The sequence below is a fragment of the Nothobranchius furzeri genome, chromosome 5 (genome assembly GCF_043380555.1).
Source record: "Nothobranchius furzeri strain GRZ-AD chromosome 5, NfurGRZ-RIMD1, whole genome shotgun sequence".
NCBI classification, from domain to species: Eukaryota; Metazoa; Chordata; class Actinopteri; order Cyprinodontiformes; family Nothobranchiidae; genus Nothobranchius; species Nothobranchius furzeri.
Window position 1 is genome coordinate 64,745,819 of NC_091745.1, and position 24,325 is coordinate 64,770,143.

General features: G+C 44.3%; 2 protein-coding genes across 5 annotated transcripts in view; one reads left to right on the top strand and one right to left on the bottom strand.

Moving 5' to 3' along the window:
• Positions 1 to 304: 304 nt before the first annotated feature.
• crppa (CDP-L-ribitol pyrophosphorylase A) overlaps positions 305 to 24,325 on the bottom strand; it is a 61,171-nt gene continuing 37,150 nt past the window's right edge. For 2 of the 3 annotated variants that reach the window (XM_054740885.2, XM_015949826.3), the window contains exon 10: positions 305 to 575. In XM_054740885.2, coding sequence (XP_054596860.2) covers positions 471 to 575 — 105 coding nt within the window. In that variant the 3' untranslated portion in view covers positions 305 to 470. Of the gene's footprint in view, positions 576 to 17,133; positions 17,332 to 17,425; positions 17,567 to 24,325 lie in introns of all 3 variants that reach the window. The other variant, XR_011520527.1, reaches the window with a different exon arrangement.
• LOC107379198 (hepatic lectin-like) lies at positions 15,508 to 18,201 on the top strand. Of its 2 annotated transcripts, XM_054740886.2 has the most exons (6): positions 16,204 to 16,263; positions 16,499 to 16,597; positions 16,704 to 16,823; positions 17,304 to 17,455; positions 17,561 to 17,688; positions 17,802 to 18,201. In XM_054740886.2, exons 1-6 carry the CDS (start codon positions 16,233 to 16,235, stop codon positions 17,992 to 17,994), a joined length of 723 nt encoding a protein of 240 aa, XP_054596861.2. In that variant the 5' UTR covers positions 16,204 to 16,232; the 3' UTR covers positions 17,995 to 18,201. The 2 variants fall into 2 exon arrangements, with proteins under 2 accessions (XP_070407111.1, XP_054596861.2); XM_070551010.1 differs by having other exon boundaries at positions 15,508 to 16,597.

A 24,325-nucleotide genomic window follows, 5' to 3' on the forward strand; every position in this document is an offset into this window, starting at 1 on the left:
TCGAGTGATGACAAGTCCCTTTACTACAGCGTGCACACACACACACGCACGCACACACACACACACACACACACACACACACACACACACACACACACACACACACACACACACACACTGCAGCTGATTCTGAGCTGTAAATACTAACACATGAAATTGGGGATTAATCAGCTGCTGAAAACAGTCCATGTAAACATCATCTGAAGCAGCAAACCAATGTAATGTCATCCTTTTGCTCCAGAACAATGAGCATCTCCTGGTGCGACCACCTAAAGTGATCTGCTCAAAGTATCTAAACTCTATGCAGAAATTATCATCTTTTAATCGAATATTGATGAAAAACCACTAATTTGATGTTATATCCTTGATGACACAAGCTTCCCCACAAACATCATACAATAGAAATACCCCTTTACTCTTCATGAGAGGTCAAAGAAATTCCCAAACGCAGCTCTGATGAGTTTATCCCTTCACGCCTGTAGAAGCTGTCCCACCAAGGCAGGGTTCCTGTCCCGGATCAAGGCTGATGCCATCTCAGCGACTTTGGGTGCTGACCTCTCCCAACGATCGGTGTCCTGAGACAGAGGAAGAGGTGAGGTCATTGTTAGGAAAACAAAATCACACAAACACGTGTTTAGTGTTTACAAAGTTGTCCTCACTGCAGTGCTTTTATTGAATTAACAGAAGGAAACAATTTTCCAAAAGAGGGGAATTTAAAATGCCACAAAAAAAGAACTTTTACCTAAAAGTGGGTTATTTTTACCTCAAAAACAGCCTGGACTCCATTGTTTTGATTTAAATTAATAGAGCATAAAATTAGACAAATCTGCTTCAAACCACAAAACAAGGCTGTTTATTTGATTTTCTTTTCACTTGTTTTTGTTTGATTTTTGTAGTTTTTGAAAAACCATATTTAAAATATTTCTGATGGTTTTCCATGTGGAATAAACGACAATAAACCCCATTAAATATTAAAAGATCTGGGGGGTTTTTTCCTTTGGGTAAAATTGCTAAATTTAACTGAGAATGATCACTATAACAACCAGATGAGCATTTAGCTGGTTATCTGATTAAGTTGGCTGAGTTAATTTTGTGTTTGGTAAACTTGATTTTGGTCATGTTTACTGAAGCCACCATCCTGAATAGGTTAATTGTTATTTCCTTAGAGATCAATTAAATAATAATTTGAATTAGTTAAAAGTTTCCTATATAGTTCTGCGGAGGTAGTGCGAGACTTATCCTAATCATTTTGCAACACTTCTTTACAATATTATTTAGTCTGTGTTCGTTTTCAGGGTTACTGTTTAAGGGTGAAAAAAATAAAACTAAACTTTACGGCTGACGTGATAAAACAAAAGTAAATCATCGTCATCTTCAAGGGGCGTCAACATTAAAAATTCTCAATTCCTGATAAAAAAGCCTTAGTGAGCCTACAGACTGCACCTGTACTGGCCTCAATAGTCAATAATTATACCAAGAAATTTGTAGTGTTACACAATTTCAAGAGCCTGCCCATGAATAAAAATGGTGGAAATCACCATTTCTTTGTTTTTTGTGCCACTGTAGTGTAGCCATTTTTGTGCCATCTGTTGTGGATGAATTCTCAGGGCTGTACAGTGTGATAAATATGTCACATATGCAAAGAAATAAACTCTATGTGCAATAAATATTTTTTAGACGTAGTCTTGTGCATTGTTTCAAGTTATCTTTCCCGCCAAGTTTCTTGTTTTTTGTGTAAGGAAGATGAATGGTACGTCACTATGCCACATAGTGGTTGTAATCTATTGTGATAACCAAGTGTTATTGTCAATATAGTTACTTTTATATTCTGCTACAATTCCCAAAACGCCTGCATGTTCTCACACTTGTATATGAGCCGCATCAGAGAATCAGGTGGAACTGAGGAGATTGCAGCTGCATTTCAAAGCTTTAACAGAACAGAAAAAACAAACCATGAGAGCAAAAAGAAAGAAAACCACAACCTGCATCAAACCAAGGCACACCTGAGAAGGGAAAGGTTTATAAGTACAACACAACAGTGTTGTGCCTGAATGAGTTCATTCAACGATTGTTGGTGAACTTGTTTTTTTTTTCTGAACGTGAACTGAACTCACTCGAGCACCAGATCGCCACGGGGCTAAAGCTATTGCTAAAACATTAGCCATTAGCCCAGTAAACAAGACCAAATTCTTGCTTTGCAAAGTTTGGTCTAGGAACGCTCTGGAACCTCTGTGGCCCTTAGCAGCCACAGCTCTCTGCAGGGGTTTCAAACTGATAAGAGTGCTGTGACTGATCCACGATGGTGGGCCAATCATAGCGCTCTATCGGCTTTGCGGGCCAATCAGGGTCCTCTATACGTCTGGAAGGCGTAATGATGCGACAGAGTGGAAAACGATGGTGACAGCTCGTTTGAAAAGGCTTTTACATAAATTTTGGACTATTTGGACTTGGGCTTCATAGGAATCAGGAGCAAATAGATTCATTTAAGTCCTTCATTTAGAAAAAAAAGATGTATTTTCACCGTCTATGTATATATATATATATATATATATATATATATATAATTTTTTTATATCTGGCTTGCCAGGCTAACAAACCAGGGGTGTTTCTCAATGTCATGGCGCCTGGCCTTGCGAGGCCAGGCACCTTACTTACGAGGACACTGTCCTTTCTTGGTCAGCGAAAACTGTTAAATGGAACAGACTTGCATCATGTGACTTTTACTATTTCTTAGTATTTAAACTTGACAAAGCCTTTGAAGAATCAAAGCAAGTGGATTGCATCAACATGTTTTATTTCCTTTTGCCACAGTTATTGTTTTGTGGTTTAATCAAAGCACAAGAAGCCAATCTAGTTGCTTGTTTTCAGCATTAATCAGATCAAAGCATTCCTTTGATTGTTATCTGAACGCTGTCACATCTTCACATAGAGCGTGTTTAAAATTGAACATGTGTTCGAAGGAGCTTGTAGTTTATGATAAAAGTGATGAGCAGGGTTATTCACCGATTACCACCCAAGTGTACCGACTGCCGGGGATCATGGGAAAGAAGTCTGTGTTGTTTCAGGCATGTTGATGACTGCTACAGCAATCACACAGCAACGCCAATTCTGATGTCTGGTTTCTGATATGAGAAAAAAGAAACACTAAATTTGCACACGCATACACACTGAGGAGAATTACCCTGATCACCAAGGAGGATCAAAGTTTTAAGTCCGTCTGAGCTCCAGCATGGAATCATTTCCACTTTGGAAAGGTGGCTTTTGAAATATGAATCATGCTTCATAAAACAGCATATTAAATCAAGTAGTTGCCTGCATGGCTGAACCAGAATACAGCTTTAGATTTTCACTGACTCATAGCACAGCTTTAAGCTGTCACAACTGCCAATCAGGATTCCAGTGTGGTTGAGAAGAAAGCTGGAGAAGAAGGGTCAAGTTACTAAACAACAAACTCCGAGTCTGCTTTCAGACTCAGAACTTTTGGACTGGACCGTGTAGGAAATCTGCAAATGTAGATCATTTGGGGAAGAGATGGCCACATGACCTGCTGCTGTTGTCAGATATTCAGCTGTCCGACGATGTTATGGAGACATGAACATCCTTGCGTTGGTTTGGACACTTTTAGAGTTCATTTGCTATCACAAACAAAAAGGTGGAATGTGATTCTGGGGGATATGCGTATTTCCAAAAATTCATCATCATCTTCATCAAGGTTTTTGTCCTCCAGCATTGACCTAACATGATATTGCACCAACTCTGTCCCACCATCCCAGTAAGCTTGATGCTGAATATTCCTCTCTTTGGCAGCATGGAAACAAAAGATGATGAGGGACATTTGGACAGATGTGAGAAACCTTGAAGGTTGGATTTGAGATGTTTTTCTGGAGCATTTTTTGCCAAATTGCTTGTAATTCTCATATACAGGTGCTGGCCAGTAAATTAGAATATCATCAAAAGGTTGAAAATATTTCAGTAATTCCATTCAAAACGTGAAACTTGTACATTATATTCATGCAATGCACACAGACCAATGTATTTCCAATGTTCATTACATTTAAATTTGATATTCATAAGTGACAACTAATGAAAACTCCAAATTTGGTATCTCAAAAAATTAGAATATTCTGAAAAGGCTGAATATAGAAGACACCTGCTGCCACTCTAATCAGCTGATTTACTCAAAACACCTGCAAAGGCCTTTAAAAGGTCCCTCAGTCTTGTTTTGAAGGCACCACAATCATGGGGAAGACTTCTGACTTAACAGCTGTCCAAAAGACAATCATTGACACCTTGCACAAGGAGGGCAAGACACAAAAAGTGATTGCTAAAGAAGCTGGCTGTTCGCAGAGCTCTGTGTCCAAGCACATTAACAGACAGGCGAAGGGACGGAAAAAATGTGGTAGAAAAAAGTGTACAAGCTCTAGGGATAACCGCACCCTGCAGAGAATTGTGACGACAAACCCATTCAAAAATGTGGGGGAGATCCACAAAGAGTGGACTGCAGCTGGAGTCAGCGCTTCAAGAACCACCACGAGGAGACTCATGAAAGACATGGGATTCAGGTGTCGCATTCCGTGTGTCAAGCCACTCTTGAACAAGAAACAGCGCAAGAAGCGTCTCGCCTGGGCCAAGGACAAAAAGGACTGGACTGATGCTGAGTGGTCCAAAGTTATGTTTTCTGATGAAAGCAAGTTCTGCATTTCCTTTGGAAATCAAGGACCCAGAGTCTGGAGGAAGAGCGGAGAAGCACAGAATCCACGTTGCATGAGGTCCAGTGTAAAGTTTCCACCGTCAGTGATGGTGTGGGGTGCCATGTCATCTGCCGGTGTTGGCCCACTCTGTTTCCTGAAGTCCAGGGTCAATGCAGCCGTCTACCAGGAAGTTTTAGAGCACTTCATGCTTCCTGCTGCTGACCAACTTTATGGGGATGCAGACTTCACCTTTCAACAGGACTTGGCACCTGCACACAGTGCCAAAACCACCAGCACCTGGTTCAAGGACCATGGTATCCCTGTCCTTGATTGGCCAGCAAACTCGCCTGACCTTAACCCCATAGAAAATCTATGGGGTATTGTGAAGCGGAGGATGCAATACGCTAGACCCAACAATGCAGAGGAGCTGAAGACGACTATCAGAGCAACCTGGGCTCTCATAACACCTGAGCAGTGCCACAGACTGATCGAGTCCATGCCACGCCGCATTACTGCAGTTATTGAGGCAAAAGGAGCCCCGACTAAGTATTGAGTGCTATACATGCACATTCTTTTCATGTTCATTCTTTTCAGTTGGCCAACATTAGAGAAACAAACATTTTTTCATTGGCCTTTAGAATATTCTAATTTTCTGAGATACCAGATTTGATGTTTTCATTGGTTGTCACCTATAAATATCAAAATTAAACGTAATAAACATCGGAAATACATTGGTCTGTGTGCATTGCATGAATATAATGTACAAGTTTCACGTTTTGAATGGAATTACTGAAATATTTTCAACCTTTTGATGATATTCTAATTTACTGGCCAGCACCTGTATAGATGGCACCCGTCCATCAAACTGCTCTCTTACCATCTCACCCCATCGGCACATACCCCTTCTTGTGCACAAATCACGCATTTACGGCTTGAGAAAGCTGATCAGGAAGTGAAGCCAGAACCGGGCTAGCTTAGCCTAGAATCGAGATTTAAAAAAAGGTAATTTTGGCTTTGCTGTAAATTAAAACTACTTAATTTTCTTTTTTCTGTCAGCAGGTATGAGATAAACAGCTTTAAAGCTGCAAAAGTTTGTCTTCCAAAAAAAAAAAATTATGTAATTTAGCCTAGAAGTAAGACCGTCATTTGTGAAGCTAAATTGACGGTCTAGCAACCTCGCATCTTTGGCCAATCACAACACGTAAAAAAAAACATGGATTATTTTATATTTTTTAATGTTTTATGTTTATTTGAGTCACAAACAGACAGATGTACTTGTTTATTTAGAAAAAGGACATATTTGCATCTTCTGTGACAGAGTATGGCGGACTGCCTCGTTGACTGACATCCGTAGCGGTGAGTATGTCACGTTGTCTGTTATCCAATAACATGAGGAGACAGATTGAAAGACAATGGTATATTCACCCCACGACTGAGAGCCATCAATAGACAGTGGCCAGACTATGTATTCTCATATATAGGATGGCTTGCCAGGCTAGGGCTAGCTATATCAGCTAGCATACTAAATGTTTAGACGGTTACGTAGCCTTGGTGGAAGTAGCAGAGAGAGTTTCCTTAGTGAAAAGACCAGTTCTCGTGACTGGATCTGTGATCTAAGTCCCAGTAGCTTCTCTCCCTTAAACTTATAGTCGGGATATAGTCCGGAGAACTCCTGACCGGCATCGGACTATGAGGGGTCCGTCAGAAGTCTGGAGGTTATGTGGCTGTTACGTAGGTGTGTTACAAATTATTGAAAAAAAAAAGGAGCAAACGAGTCAAAAAGGTAAGACAACATTATGTTTTTATGATTGTTTGACAGAATCCAATGCTTGTGACATTTTCCTATATTATAGAGGTGTGGCTTAGGGGTGGAGCCGGAAGAAAGAGGGTTGAACCTTTGAATCAAAACATAGCTTGCTAGTCTGTCTTCTTCCAAGATCATCTACTCCACCAATGCAGACTGCCCTCTTTCAGCTGAGGTTCTTCTACTCACTTAGTCTCAGCATATAAAAAAAAAAAGAAATCTGGTGCGTAAAAGTCTAAAATAGGTCTGCAGTAAATGTTTTTACACGATTCACTTTACCATTATGAGACACGAGGACCTCGCTTTCCACTTCACAGTGATTAACTGCCACAAATCCTCACTCAGAGCATTACCCAGCCAGATGAATCATCCTATATTTGCATTAGTGTGAGAACTATCAGAAACAGTGAAGGCTATGATAAATGGGAGAGTGACACTTTTACACGTTGAAATTAAAACACTTTTTCCACCGACATCAGAGCGGCTGTTACATCCATTTCTGTTTGTATCCGATCTCTTGGTGGCCCAGTGAAGTTTATGTAGTTTCTCTTGAGAAATAGAAGTCCCATCACATAATTTAGCTGATAGCAACGTTAGAATATATAAACACCGTAGTATATAATTCACTGAAGGAGCCGTAACTAAAAGCTAAATGTTCCGAATGGCTCCCATGTGTGGGAATTCACAAACACATGCAAAGTCCTTGTTATTCCTCGATGCGACCACAAACATATGGGATGGAACTTCAATCATTAGCTTCTATTTTGGATTGCTGTTTAAAGAGAAGACTTTGACAAGTAGTGAGACGACAGGTCTTTGAAACAAAGGGCAGAGAAAGTATAGGAGTCAACAGAGGACCACACAATAAGAACAGCCTTAAACTCTTAAATGCCACGGTTGCAATCAACCTCTCCATCTGAGGAGCGTGCAGCAGAACTTCTGCCCCACATAAAGGGCCCGGCTTTGAAGCTCTTAGGTTTAAAGTTTTTAGCTGCGACAATTTCCACGTGTCTCTTGAAAGCTCCAAAAATGCAGGATGGATCGTTCTTCATCTTCTTTAATCCTTTCATGGGATGCCAACAAGCTAATGAAAAGCCCAGAAAGAAGCCGAAGCGCCATGATGGAAAGAGCTGTTAAGAGTCACACCAGCTACCATAACTAAAGGGTCCAGGATCATTATCCTAATATTTTGCTGTCATTATCATAATGGTTGTTTCATCCACTTAAGGGCGATTTCATTACTAGCATTAAATCCAGATAGCACTCGCCACTTGGGATTCCCAAAAGAGCATTAGTCTTACATTCACTCTTTTAACAGATGCAGTCATTTCTCAGAAAAACTGAGCGGTGAAACCCTGAGATAAAACTCTAGTAAACGACACAGCGAGGGTAATGTTTCAGGAATCCTGCCAGTTCATCCCCGAGATGTTAGGGTCGTTGTTTCCTCTTCTGTGTGTGCCGACTGGCAGTAGCTAGGGGCTAAACTCAGAATAGAGAATGATAACTGGTCAGTCAGAGTTTTTTCTGCTTTAGCAGGTAGAACATTGTGAGGATCTTTCACAGTCGGCAAAATTAAATTCAAGTTGCTTCCAAGTTACTTTCAGGTATGTTTGAGTTTTTCCAGCAGCAGTTGAAGACTTACATGAACAGAACATTTATGCTCAATGTTAGTTCAGATTTTGAGGGACAGCCGAGAGTTCTGCTTCTAGATCTAATAATAACAGATTAAAAGAATAAAAAACAACAGCGCAAGCACACCCCATCATCACAAACAACTCAAATTAGCACAGTGGTGGAGGGTTCATGATTTGGGCTTGTTTTGCAGCCACAAGACATGGACCTGCAATTTTCTGCTAACCAGAGCCAAAGATTAAGCTGTCTCTTGGATTGATCTGGACCAAACAAACACCAAATCCGTCAGGCGCTGCACTCGTCCACTTAAAAACAAGACCTTGGCCTGATTGAAACGCTGTAGCTGAACCTTAACAGATCTTTTGTTTAGAAAATTGTCGCCAAATCTTTATGAATTTAAGAAAACTAAAGTTGAATGTTGCAAAAATCCTCTCAAACATTGTGAGAATGAGGAATCAATTCTGCTGAATTTGACTCAATCACGGCTTAAATTTTCCACACACTGATTCTGCATGTTGAGTTATAAAGTAAAAGAACATCATTACATAGTAGTGCGTCTGGTTTTTTTAAGGTGTTGAACAATCGTTCAATCAATACGTTTGCAGTGGTCAGTAAGAGGAATTAATGCCTTGTATTTGTACAGAGGGGGTTCAGATGGTAGACAAAATTGTTCCTTTGGTTTAATCAATTGCTGAATCATATGATTGGGACAAACATCAGACAGAAGGAAAATGTATTATAGCTTCATCAAACGTGAACCAGAAAACACTCAAATACTTTTAAAGGTCAAGTTTACTCATATTGAATGCATTTGCAGTGGTCGCTAGTGGGAATGAGTGCCTTGTAAGTCATTCTCTGGGGGGGAGCTCTAGTCAGCTGAAGGAGAAAGTAGCTTCAGACAGAAGGTTTTGGACTCTTATTTCCTGACATCTCGCCTCTGATTGGATAACAGCAACACAACTCTACCATTGAATCCGTTTGCTTTGCTACATTAATGTTTTATGCCAACATAAATAAGACAAGTCTGAAGAAGTTCTGCCATATGGTGGAGTTGCTAACGGTTAGCTTCTACTAGCCGAGACATTCTCTGCTGTACCTGGACACTAAAACGACAACAGCAGATGGATGAATCCATGAATGTTACGTGGCAGTGTGACATACATCTGGCAAGCTTTGCTGAACCAAGCATTTTGCCATTCATTTTCTATCAGAAGCCAATGCAGCAAATGGGGGTAGGAGACTATTTTCACATTCAACCTGCTTGTTAACCTCTGAGTGACTTATCATTTTCAAAGAATATGTAAAAAATGGTTTCTCAGCTAACTTGCTCTTTAACATTTTCTCTAATGTTGGACTTGCAGAGAAAGTTGAACCTTATTAGCAGAAGCTAGTTGTATCCAAACTGAGTTAACCTGATACTACAGCGACATGAGTATTTTATACTTCTTACAGATGAAGCGTCTCCTATTGTATTAAGTTTAGCCAAAATATTTAAAACTGATGCCTCAAAATCTGTGCTTTATATATCTCTGTCAGTCGCACTCTGCCTCACCTCATCTGAGAAGTATTGTGATGTGGGAAAATAAACGAGTCTGCGTCCCACCCTGTTTTTTGTGCAGCTTTCTCAGAATTTCTACAGTGCTAACAGTTTTTACAAAAGAGCACAACTTTTGTAGTGATAACTGCTTTTCAAATCCCACTGAGAGAACTTCAGCCCCACCGTCCTTCCTTGGTACCGTGACAAAGCTCTTTAAGCGTGCGTTTCCAAAATATCCTGTCTGGAAAATTCCATTGGACCAAAAAAAAAGTAATTTGTTAGTCACGTCTAATAGGACTTCTCTTTCTGTGTGCCCTGCTGAGACAGGAGACACCACGGAGGTCTGTGTTTCCACTGGAGCCCTTCGGTGAGATCTTTTTTCTAAACAATCTCTAGTGAGAGATGACTTTGTTTGAATTCAGATCCCTGAAAGACGCCCCTCAAAACACGGCGCAGAACGGAAGCTTAGCTGCGGCTGTATGGAAGCATGAAGGTATGGGTGGGATTTATGAGCAGATTCTATATGTGATGAAAGACGCCTGTGAGCACACACACACTCTTTCCGATGGCTCATTTATTTATTTCAAGATAATTTATCACACTGTATCACTTACAAAACCAGAGGGAAGCCAGAAATACTCCATCTCCGAGGGCATCTGAGGTCAGCTGCAGGTGCAGGAATATTCAGCAAAACAAGACATCTATTAGTGCCTTAGCTTTCAGCAGCACACATCCTGGCTAAGGATCAGTGCCGCGACTTCCATCCAGAACACAAGCATGAGGCTGTCATCGCAGCCGGCTGAGAGCCAAACACACATACATGCCATGTTTTTGTGCAGTTGTCAAAATATGAGAACATCACAGACTAAACAAAGGAAAGAGATGTTGAGTCATTTTCTTTGTCAGGAAGAAACTGAGGAAAACAAAACACTAATAAATGACGGAGCCTGAATATTTAGGGTCTACCTGGGATTTGTTTTAGCGGGAAGTTAAATCCTACTGCAGAAGCATCAACAATAAAGCTCAGCAGTCGTCGATCTCAATTTGTAAAATTAAATGTACCTTTCTGCTCTTGAGGAGACCTTCTTCAGAAGAAGTGCAGTGATCTAATTAGTGAGAAAAAAAATCGTTTCATTTCATTTCCTGACATGTTTTATACATCTGATAAAAGACTCCTTCAACTAGGGCTGCAACAACGAATCGATAAATTCGATGAAAATCGATTACTAAAAGCGTTGGCAACGAATTGCGTCATCGATACGTTGTGTTGCGCAACTCTTCCAAAAGCCCCCTCCCCTCCCGCCCGCCGCTCTGCGCAGACCGGTGGAGAGCCGGCAGGTGTTTGTAAGAGGAACATGGCAGAAGCAGCGAGACCCCAAAAAAGTAAAAACTTCTAAAGTTTGGGAGCATTTTCAGTTAAATCAGGCGAAGACATGCAACGTTTGTAGGTCAGACTTAGCATGGCACGGGGATACTACGGTGATGATGCAGCGTCTTAAACGCAAGCATGTCAGAATCATCAGCGAGGAAGGAGAGAGCTCGGTGTCCAGGTGTCAGAACCCAAGCCCCCAAACCGGCCTCTCCCAGCTAACCGGCCTCCATCTTGGACCACATTTCCCAGCAAGCTCCTCGCGGGAACTCCCAGCATTCTCCCAGTCACACCCAAGCCTATATATGGAAGACGCCGCACCGGCTCTTCACTCAGTCATCGTTTCATTGAAACCCCTGATCAGAGTTCTCTACCGAATAATCCAGACGTCAAACATCCTTACCGAGTTCAACTCCCGTATCCAGTCGACCATCGTGACAGGATGACTGAGTCCGTAGATCCAGCGGAGTTCGAGCGCATGAAAAGAAAGACGGAGCAAATGGAAAATGAACTCATTCAGCTCCACGCCCTGATCGATCGGCTCCACACCAAACAAAACTCCCAGACTGATCTCATCCTACAATTATCCACAGCCCTCCATGCTCTCCAGCAGCAAGCCCTCGCTCCACCAACAGAGGGGCTGCACTTTAGTCTCCCAGAGAGGTGGAACGGAGAGACGGGGAGCCCAGACGGTCTACTCGCCACCCTCGACATGCAGTTTGAGTGCCAGCCAGGGCGCTTCCCCACTGTGCGCTCTCGGGTGGCGCATCTCACCTCCCTGCTCTCCGGACGCGCGGCTGAGTGGGCCGCTGCGCTTTATAATTCCAAATCACCGGCTTGCAATGACTATGCTGCTTTTGTGTCCGCCCTCAGAAAGACTTTTGTTCCACCCAGCAGCGAAGTGGGAGCAGAAACACAACTCCTAAAGCTCCGCCAGCGGGAGCGCACGGTGTGCGCTTATGCGTCAGAGTTCCGCACCATCTCCGCCAAGCTGCGGTGGGATGACTCTGCCCTCCGAGCCGTCTTCTTGGAGGGACTGGCGACCTACATCCGTGATGAGATGGCGGGAAAGGAACTGCCCCAGACCCTGGATGAAGTGGTCGATTTGGCGCTGCGCATGGATCAGCGGGTTCTGGTTCGGCCCAAGCCCTTCACTCGCCCATCCGGGGCACCTGGCCCTCTTCCTCGTTCCCCCACGCCTGCTCCCGGACCCGCTTCTACTGATGAGCCCATGCAATCAGGCCACCTTCCTCCAGAGGAGAGACAGCGACGGTGGCGCGAGGGTCTCTGTGCCTATTGTGGCTCCTCCCACCACAGACGCCTGAACTGTCCATTACGTTTGGGAAACGAAGGAACCCACTGAGTATCGGGTTCGCTCAGCCTGGGTCACCTTCAGCCCCCGCCTCTTCAAATCGACTCCTTCTTCATGTTACCCTCCTTCATGGTGAGACCTCACTTCAGATGCACGCGCTGTTGGACTCGGGGGCCGCTGACAATTTTATGGACATGGATCTGGCTAAGCGCCTACGGATCCCCATGACCCCCTTGGAGAGAGTTGTGCCTGTGACCTCGGTGGACGGTAGGCCCCTCCAACCCAATCCGATCCAAAACCGAACCCAGCCACTCCAGATGATTGTCCAAGGCCACCGAGAGACCCTCCAGTTCCTGATCATATGTGCTCCCTCCTCTCCTCTAATCCTGGGATTTCCCTGGCTCCGTCTCCACGACCCCCGGATTTCCTGGTCCCAGGGCCGCATTTTGGAATGGGGGACCCAGTGCCAGGCCCACCTCTCTCCTCCTACATCCATGCCAGACTGCCCGGACGGTGACACTGGCCAAACACCGCCCAATCTGCCACTGCCCTACCGGGACCTGGCTGCGGTGTTCGACAAGCGGCGCGCCACCACACTGCTGCCTCACCGCCCGTACGACATGGAAATCAAGCTGCAACCAGGAACCAGTCCACCCCGGGGGCGCCTTTTTTCTCTCTCTCCCGCTGAGTCCAGAGCCATGGAGGAATATATTGACCAGGCCCTCCAGCAGGGTTTCATTCGACCTTCCTCCTCCCCGGGTGCCGCAGGCTTCTTCTTTGTCAGGAAAAAGGAGGGTGATCTCCGCCCCTGTATCGATTACCGAGGTCTGAACAAAATCACAGTCAAAGACCGTCATCCTCTGCCGCTCCTCACATCTGCCCTGGACGCCATCTCCCAGGCGCGGATCTTCACCAAGCTGGACCTCCGGAGCGCCTACAATCTGGTCCGTATTAAAGCTGGAGATGAGTGGAAGACCGCTTTCATCACACCCACCGGTCACTGGGAGTACCAGGTAATGCCCTTCGGGCTGTGCAATAGCCCCGCCGTTTTTCAACGCCTCATAAACGATGTCCTCCGCGACATGTTGGGACGGTGGGTGTTTGCCTACCTGGATGACATCCTGATCTACTCCAAGTCCGAGGCCGAACACCTCCACCATGTTCGCGCTGTTCTAACCCGGCTCCTGGACAATAACCTGTTAAGCCCGAGAAGTGCTCCTTCCACCAGCGGTCCGTATCATTCCTGGGCTACATGATTTCAGATAAAGGACTAACCATGGACCCTCAGAAAGTCCAGGCGGTGAGAGACTGGCCCCTCCCGACGAGCCTGAAACAACTGCAGAGTTTTCTGGGTTTCTGCAACTTTTACCGCCGTTTTATTAAGGACTTTAGCACCATTGTGGCACCTCTCACTTCTCTCACCCGACCAAGCCCTCCGAGCCAACCGTTCCGGCTGACTCCTGACGCCGTTCGGGCCTTCCAACACCTAGTCGCCCGTTTCACGTCGGCTCCTATCCTCCGCCATCCGGATCATGCAGTCCCCTTTGTGGTCGAGGTCGACGCCTCGGATGTTGAAGCCGGTGCCATCTTGTCCCAAGCCGGGCCCGACAACAGGCTTCATCCCTGCGCCTACTTCTCCAGGAAGTTTTCCACCACCCAGCAGAAGTACGGCGTAGGGGATCGCGAGCTGCTGGCCATAAAGTGGGCATTGGAGGAATGGAGGCAGTGGCTACTTGGCACCACCCAGCCGTTCACCATCTGGACGGACCACCAGAACCTGACCCACATCAGATCAGCCAAGCAGCTCAATCCTCGCGTCGCTGCGAACCGATTCCGCCGTCACATTCCCGCAGAAACTGGTTGATCACACCGGGGCCAGACTACTAACATGTGGCTTTACAACCACAATGTCCTCGGGAGCGAAAACGCTTTTAAAAGGGAGGGAGGAGTCCTAACTGTTGCTGCAGGCGTGTTGTGTGCGTGCAGTTATATACTGGTTAATATATTTTTGGGTTCAGTTGCTTTCATGTGGCCTAATGTGAGTCTATTTGGGATCATTGGAATGATCAGCAGCATTTCTTGATGTGACTTTATGGCAGTTGCCCAGGGCATCATCACAAGGAGGATGGCATTCATTTACTTTTGTTTTATTTGGTATTTTTTCAGTCATTTTTGGAAATAGTGATTAATTTTGATTAATTCACAGCCTATGTTTAATTACATTTAAAAATTAGTTGTTTGACATCCCCAATTATAATAAATGTCTACAGATGAGATCAAACAAAACAGATGAGAATTGCCCTTAAAGAGCAAGTCACCCCCAAATAAACTTTTTTTTACTGATAAACTAAATAAACGAGTGTTTAATCGTGCTGCAGACACGTGTCGTCAATAATTTGGCACTTCAGTGCATCTTAGTTAAAATTTAAATATTCTGCCTAAAACTGGCAGTGTTGTGCCGTTGACAGGTAAAAACTCTGCACTGTATTTTAATTTAAATCTGCCACCGCTATTGGCTAAGAAGTATGCTATGATGTAAACTGGTACATTATGATGTCACAATGCTGTCGTGAGCCTGAGTGTGTGTGTATTTGTTAGCGGCTCCGCCCTCTCGGTCTGCCAGGCAACAGCATGTGTTGCATTTTTCAAACATGAAGCGGGAGTGGAGTTAGACTCTGGTAGGGGTTGACTTGCTCTTTAAGCTGTTTAACTTGGACCAAGCATTTTAGGTCACAGATAGGTGTAGCTTAGGGTCTCTGTCTATACACCTTATAAGACAATTTAGGTGATGGCATGTTGTTTTTCTGCTATTGAACTGTTTTCTAATAATGTTGTGTTTAATAAAGTGAAGGAAGGAGAAAAATAACGTTTCCCTAGCAGTTTTTAAAAATGTCCCTATGTAATCCGATTAATCGTGTCGAGACCCCATCCGATTAATCGATTATCCAAATAATCGTTTGCTGCAGCCCTATATGTGTGTATACATGTATATATATATGTATATATATGTATATATATATATATATATATATATATATATATATGTATATATATATGTGCATATATATGTATGTGTATATATATATATATATATATATATATATATATATATAAATGTATCTATATATATATATATGTATGCAGATAGTATTTCCATTAACCTATTTAATTTTTTGCCTGAACAAAAACATTTGTGTCATCAGCAAACATTGTAAATTTTAATATATTTGAAACCCAACAAACATAATTACTGAAGAAAACGGATAACGTTGGACCCAACGCTAATCTGTAAGAGTCTGCGATGTAAGAGGTTAGAAACAGGAAACGTTACCATGGAGATAAGATGTTTTCTGATGGTTGCCATACCAGCTTAACCCATAAAAACCAGTTTACATAACAGGGACATTTTGACACATCTGTGGGTTTTTTGAGTGAAAAAAATGACTTGACAGCAAAGATTCTGAATATTTGTATTTTTGTTTGTTACAATGAAACCTTTCATGACAAAACGTAACTCACCCTCCTTCTCTTCCGATGAGATCAGCAGGAAGCTGGTTTAGATTAATCGTGCTGAGATAAAGTTTGTTCTGGTGAATCTACAGAAGAGCAACGACACTTTCATGGTGAGTTTAGAGGATTTTTTTCTTCATTTAAGAACTAAACAAAATGTTTTTACGTCTCATTAAACTCTCATTAGGTCAGAAATTCTCAGTTTTCTACATTAGAATTCAGAGGATTTACTCACTGAGTCATTAATGATCATTTTTATAGTTTAAGATCTTATAATTAACATTATTTTGTAAACAACATGTGTGTCTACAACCATCCATGCTTAAGGAAACACGCTGCTGATTTCTAGTTTTAAACAGGTGTGTTTCAGACTCTCCATGATGAGTCGCCCACAGAGCTCCACAGAAGGTGAGAACTTTACTTCCTCTTAGAATTAATTAAAGCTGGAACCAGTGGGTGAGGAGGATTAGTGGGTCGTCCAGTAATGTGAAGGTTGTCGGTTCAATCCCAGATCATTCCTGTTCTATTGTGTCCTTTCAGCAACACACTTGACTTTCTTTCCTTCACTTCCCTTTCCAGATGTGGGTTGTATGTTGTGAGTGGGTCCAGATGTTGATGTGGTTCTCCTCTAAATGCTCCTCAGGTGAAGCTGCTGCCTCTCAGCATGAAAAACCAAACAGGAAGTCAAATCTGCTTCTCTGGGCTCTGCTGGCTGCCGCTCTCATCATTATCTACAGACTCGGTGGGTTCTGACTGATTTATTTACTATTTCATGTGTTAGAGGACAAGAGGAGAACTCTGTTATTCTGATTTCATCTGATTTTAACTTCTGTCTTTTCTTTAATCAGCTTTTGATAAAATTAGAGCCAACAAAACTCTCCAAACCCTGAAGGAGGAGAAAGGAGCTCTACAGGAGGACATTAAGGTTCTAAGTGAGGAGACTGAAGCTCTGAGAAAACACATCTCAGGTGAGAATGTCGGGTTTGAAAGAGTCCAGAAGGTTCAGCCTGGAGGTCTGATTCAGGCCTGTCAGGATGGTTTAATCTGAGTCTTTCTGGATCATATATAATGTTTTTCTCTAATTCCTTACAATATACAACTAATAACAAGGTGTTATTTTCTTTCCCTGAGTGTTTAGACCAACCACTAGCTAATATATTCATCACTGATGCTGTAAGAAAACATAAATACACATTTTTAATGATCTTTCAGTTAAAACATTCTGAGTAGCACAGCCCACTGTAGATGACATGTAAGTAGATGTTTTCTCCTCCTGACCTTTCTGTCCTGTAATGATGTTAAAGAAACATTGATGGAGCCACAGGAACAGGAAGTTAGATGGTAACTGCAGGACAGAAGACGCCTCCTGCTGCCTCCTAATCACACAAACATCTACAGAGATTTCTTCCTCCTGGATGAATCCAGTCTTTGTTCTCATCTGTTCTAAGATCACTTTTGTCTGAAGTTGGACAGAAACTGGGAGAAACATGGAGACAAGTGTTATTATTTCAGTAACATTAGCTTATCCTGGAAAGAGAGCAGAAGTTTCTGTGAGGATCTGGGAGCAGACCTGGTGAAGATCGACAGCAGAGAGGAGCAGGTATGAAACACTGCTGCAGGTTCATGTTCTCACAGATTTCATCATCATGTTTCTTCATCTGAGCTCAGAAACGTCTCTGAGTCATTTTCATCTGATTTGATTCAGGAGTTCCTGGTGGAGAAAGTGGAAACCGTTGTGATGGATGGTATTTGGGAAAGTTTCTGGATCGGACTGACAGACTCAGAGGTAGAAGGCAACTGGACCTGGGTGGACGGATCTCCACTGAACAGCAGGTCTGATGGTTGTGTGAATATTTCAGTCAGTTTCAGAAAATCAACTTGACAAGGCTTTTCTGGATCAGTGTCTCCAGTTTTAATGGATTTTGTTCTTTTTACTCATCTGTCAGAATGAAGTTTTGGTTAGAAGGACAGCCCGATAACTCTAAAGCACGCAGTGCATCTGGAGAGGACTGTGTGACGATTTTGACGAGAGGAGCTGAAGATCTGAACATCTGGAATGATGACGTCTGTATCTTAGCTTATAAAAGTATCTGTGAGAAACCAGCAGGAACTGGACCGAGTTCATCTGTTTGTGGCTGAAGTTCAGTTCAGTCTCTGGAACAACCTGAGTCCAGGATCCAGGAGGAGCAGAGATGGTGTTTGTAGAAAGTTCATCTCACAAACAGCTGAAGCTTCATTTTAAATGTGTGGAAGAGAAAAATGTTATATTTTCTCACATTTTCTTTTTTCTTCTTTAGCTAAAATACAAAAGCCTAACCCATAAATAAAAAACAATTCAATCATAAATTAGCTTTTTAAACTTTGTTTATGAATTTTAAATATTTAACATAAATTTTTAATGCCGCCCTACATGTGGTGCTGCTTTGATGGATTATTGGATCAAAGTTCTGGTTCCTTGATCTCTGTCAGATTTAGCTAATTGGCTTTTTACTGTGTGCATAGATTTTATTTGTTCTGAATTTATTTTACTGAATCAAACTGGACCCAGGCCCGGAGCGGCTAGACGGGAGGGTGTGGACTATTCCCGGTGGGCCGGTCTGATATTTGGGTTCACAAGGGCCGGTGTTGTGTTTCTGGACCGGTGTTCAGTCATCATGCCACTGGGTTGATCCCCAAGGCCGCCTACCTGAAAGGGCCTATCACAGTGGTGCAAAAAGTGGGTATGCATTAGGGCTGCAACAACGAATCGATAAATTCGATGAAAATCGATTACTAAAAGCGTTGGCAACGAATTGCGTCATCATTTCATTGTGTTGCACAACTATTCCAAAAGCCCCCTCCCCTCCCGCCCGCCGTTGCGCGCAGACAGCAGAGCCGGCAGGTGTTTGGAAGAGGAACATGGCAGAAGCAGTGAGACCCAAAAAAAGTAAAAACTCCTAAAGTTTGGGAGCATTTTCAGTTAAATCAGGCGAAGACATTCGTTACCTTCAATGTTTGTAGGTCAGACTTTGCGTGGCACGGGAGTACTACAGTGATGATGCAGCATCTTAAACGCAAGCATGTCAGAATCATCAGCGAGGAAGGCGAGAGCTCGGTGTCCGGGTAAGTAAAAAACTTTTCAAAAGTGATTCACCCAAGCCCCGGATTATTACACAGGCTAGACATGCCCTAAGCTCGTAAAAAAAAGTCTATAAAATCGTAAGCGCAACGCTATTAGATAGGCGGGGGGGGGGGGGACTTGCGCTGCCGCGAACCGGTTCCGCCGTCACATTCCCGCAGAAACTGGTTGATCACACCGGGGCCAGACTACTAACATGTGGCTTTACAACCACAATGTCCTCAGAAGCGAAAACTCTTTTAAAAGGGAGGGAGGAGTCCTAACTGTTGCTGCAGGCGTGTTGTGTGCGTGCAGTTATATACTGGTTAATATATTTTTGGGTTGAGTTGCTTTCATGTGGCCTAATGTGAGTCTATTTGGGATCACTGGAATGATCAGCAGCATTTCTTGATGTGACTTTATGGCAGTTGCCCAGGGCATCATCGCAAGGAGGATGGCATTCATTTACTTTTGTTTTATTTGGTATTTTTTCAGTCATTTTTGGAAATAGTGATTAATTTTGATTAATTCACAGCCTATGTTTAATTACATTTAAAAATTAGTTGTTTGACATCCCCAATTATAATAAATGTCTACAGATGAGATCAAACAAAACAGATGAGAATTGCCCTTAAAGAGCAAGTCACCCCCAAATAAACTTTTTTTTGCTGATAAACTAAATAAACGAGTGTTTAATCGTGCTGCAGACACGTGTCGTCAATAATTTGGTACTTCAGTGCATCTTAGTTAAAATTTAAATATTCTGCCTAAAACTGGCAGTGTTGTGCCGTTGTCAGGTAAAAACTCTGCACTGTATTTTAATTTAAATCTGCCACCGCTATTGGCTAAGAAGTATGCTTTGATGTAAACTGGTACATTATGATGTCACAATGCTGTCGTGAGCCTGAGTGTGTGTGTATTTGTTAGCGGCTCCGCCCTCTCGGTCTGCCAGGCAACAGCATGTGTTGCATTTTTCAAACATGAAGTGGGAGTGGAGTTAGACTCTGGTAGGGGTTGACTTGCTCTTTAAGCTGTTTAACTTGGACCAAGCATTTTAGGTCACAGATAGGTGTAGCTTAGGGTCTCTGTCTATACAGCTTATAAGACAATTTAGGTGATGGCATGTTGTTTTTCTGCTATTGAACTGTTTTCTAATAATGTTGTGTTTAATAAAGTGAAGGAAGGAGAGAAATAACGTTTCCCTAGCAGTTTTTAAAAATGTCCCTATGTAATCCGATTAATCGATTAATCGTGTCGAGACCCCATCCGATTCATCGATTATCCAAATAATCATTTGTTGCAGCCCTACCTTCAACAAACTTCTACTTCCCGAAAAAGAAGCCCAAGAGTTTTCTTACAGAGATCGACTCACAAGGCATTCGTTTATACTGGAGACCAATGCAAATGTATTGAAAAACAAGTGAATTTGATCTTTAAAGGTGCCATATAAATAAAGTTAATTGTAATGATAGTGATATTAAAATAGGTTGGTGGTTGCTCCACTAATCAGGCACCTTAGATGTAAATAAATAGTCCTGACTAAGATCACACATACCGTGTTTAAAAGAGCACGGGGCAGGATGAAGAAACAAAATTCATGAGTGACGCGCCCGGCACACAAACTCGGATGCTGCACAGGCAGCTATGTTACATGAACACGTAAAATACCACTGCCTGCTTAAGTATTAGTCCTGCTTACAGCTAGGGCTGTGGGTCAAATATTACATAATTTTAATGACTCTTGTGTTTGGTTTGGAAAATGTCCGGTCTGTAAACATTCAGTGGTACACAGCAGCTTCGTCTTCGTCTTCCTCCGCTTATCCGGGACCGGGTCACGGGGGCAGCATCCCAATTAGGGAGCTCCAGGCCGTCCTCTCCAAGGCCTTGTCCACCAGCTCCTCCGGCAGGACCCCAAGGCGTTCCCGGACCAGATTGGAGATGTAACCTCTCCAACGTGTCCTGGGTCGACCCGGGGGCCTTCTGCCGGCAGGACATGCCCGAAACACCTCCCCGGGGAGGCGTAAAGGAGGCATCCTGACCAGATGCCCAAACCACCTCAAGTGGCTCCTTTCGATCCAGAGGAGCAGCGGTTCTACTCCGAGTCCCTCCCGAATGTCCGAGCTCCTCACCCTATCTCTAAGGCTGAGCCCGGCCACCCTACGGAGGAAACTCATTTCGGCCGCTTGTATCCGCGATCTCGTTCTTTCGGTCATTACCCAAAGCTCATGACCATAGGTGAGGATTGGGACGTAGATCGACCGGTAAATCGAGAGCCTGGCTTTCTGGCTCAGCTCCCTCTTCCCCACGACAGATCGGCTCAGCGTCCGCATCACTGCAGACGCCGAACCAATCCGCCTGTCGATCTCCCGATCCCTCCTACCCTCACTCGTGAACAAGACCCCAAGATACTTAAACTCCTCCACTTGAGGTAGGACCTCTCCCCCGACCCGGAGGTGGCAAGCCACCCTTTTCCGGTCGAGAACCATGGTCTCAGATTTGGAGGTGCTGATCCTCATCCCAGCCACTTCACATTCGGCCGCGAACCTACCCAGCAAGAGCTGAAGGTCAGAGCTGGATGAAGCTAGGAGGACCACATCATCCGCAAAAAGCAGAGACGAGATTCTCCTGCCACCAAACTTGACACACTCCACACCACGGCTGCGTCTAGAAATTCTGTCCATAAAAGTGATGAACAGAACCGGTGACAAAGGGCAGCCCTGGCGGAGTCCAACCCTCACTGGGAACAGGTCCGACTTACTACCGGCTATGCGGACCAAACTCACGCTCCTCTGGTAAAGGGACTGAATGGCCCTTAACAGAAAGCCACCCACCCCATACTCCTGGAGCGTCCCCCACAGGGTGCCCCTGGGGACACGGTCATAAGCCTTCTCCAAATCCACAAAGCACATGTGGATTGGTTGGGCAAACTCCCATGCCCCCTCCATCACCCTTGCAAGGGTATAGAGCTGGTCCACAGTGCCACGGCCAGGACGAAAACCACATTGCTCCTCCTCTATCTGAGATTCAACTGTCGATCGGACCCTCCTCTCCAGTACCTTGGCGTAGACCTTTCCAGGGAGGCTGAGGAGTGTGATCCCCCTATAGTTGGAACACACCCTCAGGTCACCCTTCTTAAAGATGGGGACCACCACCCCGGTCTGCCACTCCCTAGGAACTGCCCCCGATGACCACGCAATGTTGTAGAGACGTGTCAACCATGACAGCCCTACAACATCCATAGCCTTGAGATACCCAGGACGAACCTCATCCGCCCCCGGGGCTCCGCCGCTGTGTAGTTGTTTGACTACCTCAGCAACTTCTGCTCCCGAGATCGGACAGTCCATCCCCAGGCCTCCCAGCTCTGGTTCCTCCTCGGAATGCGCATTGGTGGGATTGAGGAGCTCCTCAAAGTATTCCTTCCACCGTCTGACTATAGCCTCAGTTGACGTCAGCAGCTCCCCATCCCCACTGTAAACAGTGTGAGCGAGTTGCTGCCTTCCTCTCCTGAGGCGCCGGACAGTTTGCCAGAACCTCTTTGGAGCCGATCGATAGTCTTTCTCCATGGCCTCACCAAACTCCTCCCACGCCCGAGATTTTGCCTCGGCAACTGCCACTGCTGCACCCCGCTTGGCTATCCGGTACCTGTCTGCTGCCTCCGGAGACCCACAGACCAGCCACGCCCTGTAGGCCTCCTTCTTCAGCCTGACGGCTCCCCGAACCTCTGGTGTCCACCAGCGGGTACGGGGGTTGCCACCACGACTGGCACCGGCCACCTTACGACCACAGCTAGCAACAGCCGCCTCGACAATCGCAGAGTGGAACAAGGCCCACTCGGACTCAATGTCCCCCACTGCTCTCGGGACGTGGTCAAAGCTCTGTGCTATAGTACACAGCAGCATCAGCTGCAATCATGCTATTGCTATAGCATGATCACAGCTAAAGGCTGAGTCATGCTTCTCAGTCAGCTCCAAAAGGGGGAGACACACACGCACGCAAGGACGGAGACAATTTTCCCTCATACTTCTCCGTCTCCTGGGGAGTGTTGCAAAGCGATTCCCCGCCAGGACAACAGGGGGCGTAGCGCTGTTCTGTGGTATCCTGTCATGTATCCGGTCCAAGATAGTGTGTTTATATTGTGTTTTTTTTTTTGTATATAAGAGACTTTTTAACACAGACAAATCTGTCTCTCATTCTCCTCCACCTCTTCATGAGCTCGCCACCTCTAAGCCCAAGTTTCCTGTCATTTCTGTCCACAAATAAAACGCTTGCTGCGTATCTTTTCACACCTCCAGTCACGGGGGAATTAAACATTCATATTTTTAGAGTTTTTCGCGAGGTATTCTTCAAGCTTCTTCGTGTCTGCCGCTAGTTATTCTCGGCTCTCTTTATGTTTTTGAGGGCGCAATGGCAGCGGTGGAGAAGACAGCGGTGCCTTGACCAATCACAAGCTTGCGTTCTCCGTCTCGACGAACGGATGTTTAGAAAAGAGGGCTCAACTCCGTCCGTCCTTGCGAGGGCTCTCCAGCAGTTTTGCAAGGACGGATAATGGCGTTGCATGTCTCCGCACTGACGCAGACACAGAAGCATGACTCAGGTATAATACTCTGCTGTCGCACGATCACAGCTAATGTTATTGCTGTACCATGATCACAACTAATGCTACTGCTGTAGCTCGATCATAGCTAATGCTATTGCTGTAACATGATCACAACTAATGCTACTGCTGTAGCTCGATCATAGCTAATGCTATTGCTGTAGGACGATCACAGATAAAGCTATTGCTGTAGCTCGATCATAGCTAATGCTATTGCTGTAGCACAATCACAGCTAATGCTATTGCTGTAGCACAATCACAGCTAATGCTATTGCTGTAGCACAATCACAGCTAATGCTATTGCTGTAGGAAGATCACACCTACTGTTATTGCTGTAGCACGATCACAACTAATGCTATTACTGTAGCACGATCACAGCTAATGCTATTGCTGTAGCACGATCACAGCTAATGCTACTGCTGTAGCAAGATCGCACCTACTGTTATTGCTGTAGCATGATCACAGCTAATGCTATTGCTGTAGCACGATCACAGCTAATGTTATTGCTGTAGCACGATCACAGCTAATGCTATTGCTGTAGCACGATCACAGCTAATGCTATTGCTGTAGCACGATCACAGCTTTAGTTTTTGACCCACGAGACCCCGCTCACGAGATGTTGCTGATAAAACCTCCTCCTTCTTCTTCTTTGTGCCACTCTTTAGTGGGCTTTGAGTTGTGCTTGGTTGTTTGCTGGTTGCAGTTGAATTCATTCCCACAGTTCTTCTATTTTGGGTCTTATGGCAGTTGGCAAGCAACGTTTAGGTGCATTATCGCCA

Coding starts and splice junctions, on each gene's coding strand:
- LOC107379198 (XM_070551010.1), top strand. CDS start 16,435: ATGTGGGTTGTATGTTGTGAGTGGGTCCAGATGTTGATGTGGTTCTCC. Junction 16,824..17,303: donor TCTGAGAAAACACATCTCAG/GTGAGAATGTCG, acceptor ATCTGTTCTAAG/ATCACTTTTGTCTGAAGTTG. Junction 17,689..17,801: donor GGATCTCCACTGAACAGCAG/GTCTGATGGTTG, acceptor CTCATCTGTCAG/AATGAAGTTTTGGTTAGAAG.